General features: G+C 30.5%; 1 protein-coding gene across 2 annotated transcripts in view; it reads left to right on the top strand.

Moving 5' to 3' along the window:
* The first annotated feature begins 6,415 nt into the window (after positions 1-6,415).
* Positions 6,416-9,467, top strand: part of LOC114334567 (neprilysin-2) — a 311,969-nt gene continuing 308,917 nt past the window's right edge. For both annotated transcript variants that reach the window (XM_028284633.2, XM_028284632.2), the window contains exon 1: positions 6,416-6,483. In XM_028284633.2, the coding sequence (XP_028140434.2) occupies positions 6,431-6,483 (53 nt within the window). In that variant the 5' untranslated portion in view covers positions 6,416-6,430. The remainder of the gene's footprint in view (positions 6,484-9,467) is intronic.

Genomic DNA, 9,467 nt, shown 5'->3' with positions numbered 1-9,467 from the left:
ATAATATTATATTAAAGTAACTTTATTCACAAGTAAGGCTAAACTTATCGGTGATATAGTATAATTAAAAAACTTGCAGTTTAAATATAACAATAAATATTTGACAGATATTAAATACAACTTTTTTAATATGCTTTACTTATAACATACTATTTGCACATAGTTAAAGTAGAACATAATATCCTGCTTAAATAAAGGGCGACCTCTAAAACTGATTACCAAAATGATCTACGAAAAAAAAAATGAAAATATACAGTATGGTGCAAATGAAAGGAATACATCGTTATTTCGCAAGCCGGTTAATTTAACCCTCGGATGACCAAGGTGGGTAAATTTAGACCCCAATGCATGTTTTTATTTAATAAATTCAGAAATATTTTCAATTTTAAACTCATTATTTTTTTATTTGACTTTAATATCATTCTAGATACCCTCATATTTTGTAATACAAAAAATTTCCTATAGGTATTTTACGAAAAAAAAATATTTTCTGAATTTGGGGTCTAAGACGAACTCCCTTGGCCTTCCATATTCCAATTTTAAAATAAGTAAATACCGTCTATTATGTCGAATAGTATGTAAGAAACATTTCAATATTGAAAAAAATTGTTTGCTAAACCTGTGGCGACGTAATTAGTGTATATTTGAAAATGTCTTTAGTTCTAAGTTCACCACCAAGAGGTGATTAGCGGGAATACAGTGTAGGAGTACAGTTCCAATAACTTACAGTCTATAATATAATTCTATGAGTTTTAAATAATTAGCGATATTATTATCTATAATTACAGTATGTATCTAAAATTAAGAAGACAGTATAGGTATAAAATTTCAGTAACTTAGATTCTATAATATAGCCCTATACATTTTAAATAGTTTGCGATATTGTCATAGTAACCATCTATGTCTAAAAGTTTGTTGATGTTAGGAATATTGAGTCGAATTCGTTCATTTGCAAAAAGTGGACAGTCAATTAAAAAATGTTTTAAATTATTTATTTCGTCACATATTTCACCTTTAGGGGGATCGTCTCTTGTAAACAGGTGAGAGTGCGTGTATCTTGTGTGACCTATACGCAGACGTGTGATAACAGTTTGAAGTTTTCGGGTTCGTATTCTCGACAGCCGCGGGTAAACATTATTCTTGATTGTTCTTGAAGATGTCTGTGAATATTTCCATTCTTGGTTCCACTTACACGTGATTAGATTTCTAAAGTACGATTTTATGTCACTCGCGAGATTTCGACACTCCGTTTCCTGTTTCGACACTCTCCGACCCTTTACGGGCGCACTGATCTGCTGCTTCGTTTCCATCTATACCAATATGAGATGGGATCCATATGAAGGTAATGCGTCTGGAATTTTCTTGAGCCTCTTCTAGTTCAGATTTTACCATTTTCTCTAGGGGTCTTTTAGGATACACATGATTTAAAGTTTGTAAAGCACCGAGTAAACCGCTTAGGATCAAGCATTTTGGTATTTTGTTTTTGTTGACATGTTCAAAGGCTTTGAGTATTGCATAAAGTTCAGCAGAAAAAATACTGAAATATTTGGGAAGTCTAAAATGATATTGATTGTTAGGGGTTACATATGCAGCACCTACTCCTGTATTACAATTTGATGCATCTGTGTATATCTTGTAGCAATTATCTCTATGTTTGGCTATGACTGAATTAAGGTTATTTTTAAAAACAGTTGGATTTGTTGAGTGCTTACTAAATGCAGTCAGATTATAATTTATTTGGGGGTGTCAGTTTTCCAAGGAGGGGGATGGTCCAAATTTATTAGGAATATATCTGGAAAGTTTACTTCTAAATATCTTAGATTAAATCGAATTCTCTCATAGAAAGGTTTGTGTGAAATATGTCTATTTTGAGACGTATATTTATTATTGAATGTATTATCAAAAAGAGGTCTGTTTGGATTTGAAGCTATAGAAGATGCATGAGTTAATGTTAAATAAATGCGACGATGAAATAAAGAAGGTCCTCCGATTTCACTATACAAACTGTCTATCGGCGTTGTTCTAAATGCACCCAAGGAAAGTTTTAATGCTGCATTATGTGTACTATCTAAGGGTTTTAGTGTTGTCTCGGACGCAGATATGTACGCAATGGAGCCGTAGTCTATTTTAGATCTAATTAAGGATTTATATAGGCTAATTAGGGTATCATAATCAGAGCCCCAGTCTCTGTTAGATGTTCTTAATAAATTTAATCTTTTATTGCAAGATACGACTAGTTGATTTATATGTTTTTTCCAAGACAGTTTTTGATCCAACCACATTCCCATAAATTTTACGTCTGTTTTAAACATGATAGTTGAATTATAAAATTTCAATATTGGTGTTCTGAAAGCGTGTTTATTAGTGAATACCATTCCCACTGTTTTGGAGACAGAAAATTTAAATCCCGTGCCATGGGACCATTCTTCTAGTTGTAGAAAATTTTGTAATGATTTTGACGTTAGTGAGGGGTTTTTGCCATTGATGTAAACTACTAAATCATCTGCATAATCCCATCTGCTTTTTTTTACCACACGATTACTTAATTTTTTATACAAAAATCAAATTTGACTATGAATAATTAAAAGTTTGGTAAAGTGAACCATAGATTTAAGAAAATTAACTTTTATTACAAAAATTAATTTTTTTTGAACAAATATTTAATTTATGTTACCACCCAATCAACTGATTTATTCAAACTAAGAAGAAGTCAGGCGCGGATTTAAAAAATTAGTTCGTTTTGGTCTTAGAAAAAATTTCACCCTGTATACGCTTTTTGAAAACTCTAATATGAATTTTACAAATTAGACAAACATGCAATTAAAATGGCATATTTATTTTTTCCCCACATGATTACTTAATTTTTTATTAAAAAATCAAATTTGTCAAAATCGGAATTTTAACCTAAAAATGAAAAAAAAAATGAAATCACAGTTTAACTCCCTACAACTCTGTTCCATTTTAATATTTTTTTTTCTGAAATTTTTACAGCTCATATCTCTTACCATTGTGAAGACTACGAAAATTGTTGTAGACTTTCAGTCTTCTTCTCGTAAAAGTTATGAATTTTAAAAAAATAAAAGGTGCAGATTCGCGAATTGCAAAGTTAAATCGCAAAAATTAAGTGAAAAAATTTAAAATTTATCTATTTGATCACGTCTGTGTTAAACTATAGAGTCCAAAAAGAAGTGTTATGGGGAGTTTTGGATCTAGACGTGTTATAAAAAAAAATGGTGAAACTTTTAATTTTAAGAAAAACGTCGTTTCATTTTTTTATTTTTATGGTAAAATTGCGATTTTGAGAAATTTTATTTTTTAATAAAAAATTAAGTAATCGTGTGGGGAAAAATAAATATGGAATTTTAATTGCCTATTTGTCTAATTTGTAAAATTCATATTAGAGTTTACAAAAAGCGTATTCAGGGTGGAATTTTTTCTAGGACCCAAACGAACTAATTTTTTAAAGCCGGACCTGACTTTTTTCTAGGTTGAATAAATCAGTTAATTGGGTGGTAACATAAATTATTTATTTGTCTAAAAAAATAATTTTTGTAATAAAAATTAATTTTTTTAAATCTATGGTTCACTTTACCAAACTTTTAATTCTTAGTCAAATTTGATTTTTTTATAAAAATTAAGTAATCGTGTGGGGAAAAAAATAAATATGCCATTTTAATTGCCTATTTGTCTAATTTGTAAAATCCATATTAGAGTTTTCAAAAAGCGTATACAGGGTGAAATTTTTTCTAAGGCCCAAACGAACTAATATTTTAAAGCCGGACCTGATTTTTTTCTAGTTTGAATAAATCAGTTGATTGGGTGGTAACATAAATATTTGTTTAAAAAAAATTAATTTTTGTAATAAAAGTTAATTTTTTTAAATCTATTTTTTTCACTTTACTTACTAAACTTTTAATTCATAATCAAATTCGATTTTTCTATAAAACATTAAGTAATCGTGTGGGGGAAAAATAAATATGCCATTTTAATTGCCTATTTGTCTTATTTGTAAAATTCATATTAGAGTTTTTAAAAAGCGTATACAGGGTGAAATTCCAAAACGTGAAAAAGATCCAAACGAACTAATTTTTTAAAGCCGGACATGATTTTTTTCTAGTTTGAATAAAACAGTTGATTACGTGGTAATAGTGTAACGATTGATCAAAATAAGAGACACATCGATCTGACCGTTCAAAAATTATGACGAATACAAATTTCTGTCAAAATGCGAAACTCGCCCTGTATATTATGAAACAATGGGAGCAGACACTTTTTAATGGTCATTTGTTATTCCCCATAGGGGCCTCTATACGAGGTAGGAGTATGTACAGTTCCTCATGACTCACCCTGTATAAAACGGCACAGTTATTTTGATTAATTTACGATATATTATGATTATGATATATTAATATTATGATTCATTTGATTCAAATTTAAAAATTATTTGTACCCAGTACTTTAAAACTATTTGGCGTATCCTTATCATACTAGGCAGAAAATGTAGCTACTGTACACCCTACTAAATTAAGATAAATAAACGTGTCTAGCTTCTACCAGAGGCGTACGACAGGGGATAGTGGCTGGTTGACCCTTCCTAAATTCTACGCCACTGACGAAATTGCTATTTTAGTGTAATTTTTTGATTTTCCAATACTTTTTATGTAAATAATATACTCTTCATTCGTAACGATAAAATGATTAGTTTTCGAGATATTTGAAATTAAAAATGAAGCGACACAATACTTTAATCAAACTAACCGTGTCGTTTCATTTTTAACTTCAAGGATCTCAAAAACTAATGACTTTATAGTTACGAATGAAGAGTATATTATTTTCATAGAAAGTATTGGAAAATCCAAAAATTAAACTAAAATAGCAATTCCGCCAGTGGCGTAGAATTTGGAAAGGGTCAACCATTCACTTTCCCCCGTCGTACATCTCTGGTAATAGCCAGAAACGTTTATTTAACATAATTTAGTAGTTTGTACAGTACCTATACTTCCTGCTACTTCCTGCCAAGTATGAAAAGGATACGTTGAATAGTTTTAAAATGCTGAGCAAAAATAGTTTTTAAATTTTTAGATAAAACACCATGTAACTCAGTAAGGAACCACATTTTATTTAAGTGCTTTAGGTTAAATTTTCGTATTTTATGCTAAGGTTTCTCCAGTTACTATATGGACAATTATTAATAAAACACCCTGTATACTGATCCTAAAGAAAGGAAGTAGTAAGGAGCCTAGTAAGGAACCTTCTGTTTCAGGGAATGTCTTTTCTAATGCTGCGCAAGAGGACTAATCCACCTGATATTACGGTAATACACGAAAGCGTGAGCCATAATCGAAGGGATTGAACTGCGATTGTTGGATTATTATAAAGTGGTTTTTAGTTTGGAATATTGATGATATATGGGAGCTTATAAAGATGCCAAGGAGGACTGTGAAGTTTCCTTTATCGTCAGGAAAAATCAATAGATTTGGATTTAATTGATTTTTTAGGAATTTTCGCTGCAATAGGCCAATGTTTGGAATAGGAGTTTGAGTTTCTAGAAACCCTGGCATTGTGTTTTCTAGTTATTTTAGCATCACTAAAAGGTAATTTAGAGATGGCTGGTAAATTTAACTGATAATAATTGTCTCAATTCAACTGTAACTTGGGGTAACAGGGTAGTTAAAACCTTTTACTAAAGTTTGAGTGACAGTGGTTGAAATGGGAGTCTCAGAAAATTAGTGAACCATTATTATGGTTTTCAAAGCTATAAGATTAGGAGTTTGTTTCGATATGCTAATTTTAGTGTTTGAGTTTCGGTAATGGATTTGAAAATGTTAAAGGTTGTCTGCTCAAAACTATAAAAGGATGTTTGTTTTCGTCTAGTGTAGTGGTATGGATAGCATCACGAAGAAGTCAAAACTCGTTCTCCTAAGAATTTGAGAATTATTATAGAAACGCCACAAAAATAGGTTTAGACCCGTATGGACGAATTTCGAAACAGTGTGAGAAATATAGCAGAATGGGATCCTAAATCTTAATGAAAAACTTAAATTATTTGGTAACTTGCCTTGTCTATTTTAATTATTTATGTACTGGTACAATCTACAATATTTTATTTCTGTTCATTTTTGTCGACCAGTTACGCTTCAATCATTAATTTACCTGATGTAATATATAATACGAGTATGTAGCAATTATTGTATTGTTCGTATAATAATTGACTCCACTACCGAGAAAAATATTTTCCGTTTTTAAATTTATTGAGAATAGTGTTTTGTACGCGAAAACGATATATATTTATCAAAAAAATGTATGGTATGAAAATAATTTAAGATAAGAAAAACACGGGTTAGCATAAATTAATGAACTTTTTTACAAAATTAAATTAGTTTTACATATGTTAAATTCTAATTTCAGTATAGTATTGCAATTGTATAAAATGTATGAAGTGTTTTGTATTCCACGGTGTAAATGTGAGAGGTGTTTTATAAGGTAGGTTAAGCATTATTTTACTCCTGTTTTTTTGGATCATTTTACTTTTTTGGGTTTATAAAGTGTAGCAAAGCCAAATGAAATAAATTCACTATTTCATGAATGATCCATTTTAGACAAGAAATCCCGAAACAGGTCGATTTTGTTTTTAAATTACGATTTTTTGACATATTATATATACATCGGCGGGTGTAATTTCCTCACCAAAATAATCTTTTGCCTACGCTTGGAAGGGTATGTCATAATCCCACAGGTATTTTCCTCACCAAAATCGAAGTGGTTATTTCAGGTAGTTTTTATTAAAAGGCATGCAAGGCAATTATTTATCTACCTACTATAAAATTATAGTAGGTACCTATAATAACTAATTAATTAATTATAGTATTTTCTTTTTAGTCACAATTGGAATTTTTGACAAAATGGAATGTGTAATAGAAAGTAATCGCGATAAACCTTTACTGGTATTTGAAAATTTATTTTTTATAAAGCGAAAGTTTTAAAAAGTAAAGAAGTGTTCTGGAGGTGTAATAAAACAACTTGTAGTGCGAAATTATTTACTATTGGTGCAAATTTTACAATATCTAGAAGTAGCCTACAACATAATCATGAACCAGATCGTCAGAAGAAAGATCAGAAAATTGTTTCTAACTTTTGTAAACGTAAAGCCGAAGAGAATATTACTGAAAAACCAGCAAAAATTATACGCCAACAGCTTGCAGCTAATTTGCCTGAAACAAATCTACGATTGATGTCAATTACATAAGACAAAAACATATTTATATAATTATTGACGGAAAATGATGCCTGGTCGACTTCCTTCCAATATTGATAAGGTTCAAGAATTTGTGAAGAAGTGTGCTTAAAAAACAAACAAGGGGGAAAATTTTCTCTTTATAAACTGTATCAAAAGTAAGATAATTGTGAAACAAATACAGTCGAACCCGCTTATTAGAATACCGGTTATAGGAATATCCCGGTTTAAGGAATAGAAATTTGAGTTCTCAAAACGTTTTTACTAGCCACCAATGATCGGTTAGTAGAATATCCCGGTTTTAGGAATATTTTTGCTTGGCACGAAGGCTATTAATTTGCTAATTAATGGGCATTATATTTCTTTATTATACTGTTTACTGCCAAACAAAAAAAAAACAAAAACTTACAACAATCTTTTTTATTTGTTAAAATCAGAAATTATTAAAGCTCTTAAAATTGAATTTAATCCTAGTAAAATTTTTGTAGATTTTGAAAAAGCTATATACAGGGTGTCCAGAAACTCTACCGACAAACGAAGACAGGAGATTCTTCAGATAATTTTAAGACAATTTAGCTCAATTTACCTTGTCCGAAAATGCTTCCTAAGGGAGCTGGAGCTCTTTGAAAATGGAGTATTGTAATTCGTTTTTCTTAAATACCTCCAGAACGCTTTAATTTAGTAAAACGAAAATCGGTAATTATATTTATCTTCCAGAGATAAATCGATTCCATCCATTGCGAATTTCTAGTACCGATCATAGGCGTGCGTTTTGGACAGGGCAACGGTTATTTTATCACATAACTTTTTTGTCTTTAACTTTTAAGCATTTTTGACACTGTATTATTAAATTGTGAGGTATTCTAGTACTAAAAGGTACTCTTGCTTTAAGTCAGTACGACAAACGGATTTCTAGAAAAATCGATTTGAAAAATTTTCGTTTTTAGAATTTGAAAAAAAAACTAAAAATAATTTTCAAAAAAAAAAACGGCGTATTTTACCAACTTATAGCAAGAGTAACTTTTAGTACCAGAATACCTCATAACTTAATAATCTAGAGTCAAAAATGCTTAAAAATTAAAGACAAAAATGTTATGCGATAAAATAACCGTTGACCCACCCAAAACGGACTCATATGACCCGTACTAGAAATTCGTAATACATGAAATCGAGTCATCTCTGAATTATAAATAAACGTACCAGTTTTCGGATTTCTAAATAGTTTTTATTTTATTTTTTTTGGAAATTAAAAAAAAAAGAAAAATGTTCAAATCGATTTTTCTAGAAAACGGTGTATCCTATCGACTTACAACAAGAGTACCTTTTAGTTGTAAAATATCTAACGATTTAATAATCCAGAGTAAAAAATGCTTAAAAGTGAGAGATAAAAAAGTTATGCGATAAAATAACTGCTGCCCTACCCAAAGCGGACGCCTATGACCGGTACTAGAAATTCGCAATGCATAGAATCGATTTATCTCTGGAAGATAAATGTGTGTTCCAATTTTCGTTTTTCTTAATAGAAGCGTTCTGGAGTTATTCAAGAAAAACTAATTACAAGACGCCACCTTCAAAGAGCTCTAGCTCCCTTAGGAAGCATTTTCGGACTAGGTGAGTTGAGTTAAATTCTCTTAAAATTATCTGAGGAACGTCCTGTCTTCGTTTGTCGGTAGAGGTTCTGGACACCCTGTATAATGCAATCATTCAAATACATATATGTCCGAACACTGAAATACATGGTTGTAGATTTCACCTACACCAAGCTTGTAGTATGTGGTACATATAGAAAAATTCAGTCTCTTAACATCAGAATATACGAATGATTCTGAAGTAGGCAAGTAGCTCAAATGTACTTTTCGCCTTACATATATAAAACCAGAAGACGTATCAGATTGTCTTGTGTTTGATTTAATGTCATGCAAACCAGAAAATGAAATTTTAGATAGATACGGTGAGTATTTAGTTGAAACTTATACAGACGAAGACGAAAATTGCCATATTCTCCCCATATTTGTGGGCAGAGGCAAGTTCTTCTGTTATTCCTATTACGAATGCTTGCGAATCTTTCCATTCGCATTTCAATTCCTCGTTTTATAATACGCATCCATCCATATTATATTTCCTTATTGTGTCTCTTATTGTAAGTAGTAAATATTAAATAATAATTTAATTTTGGTGAGGAAAATACCTGTCGGATTATATGGTTTTACTTGTTGGTGAGGAACTTACCTCC

Source organism: Diabrotica virgifera, chromosome 1 (genome assembly GCF_917563875.1).
Source record: "Diabrotica virgifera virgifera chromosome 1, PGI_DIABVI_V3a".
Lineage (NCBI taxonomy): Eukaryota > Metazoa > Arthropoda > Insecta > Coleoptera > Chrysomelidae > Diabrotica > Diabrotica virgifera.
This window is presented reverse-complemented; position numbering and strand designations above follow the sequence as displayed.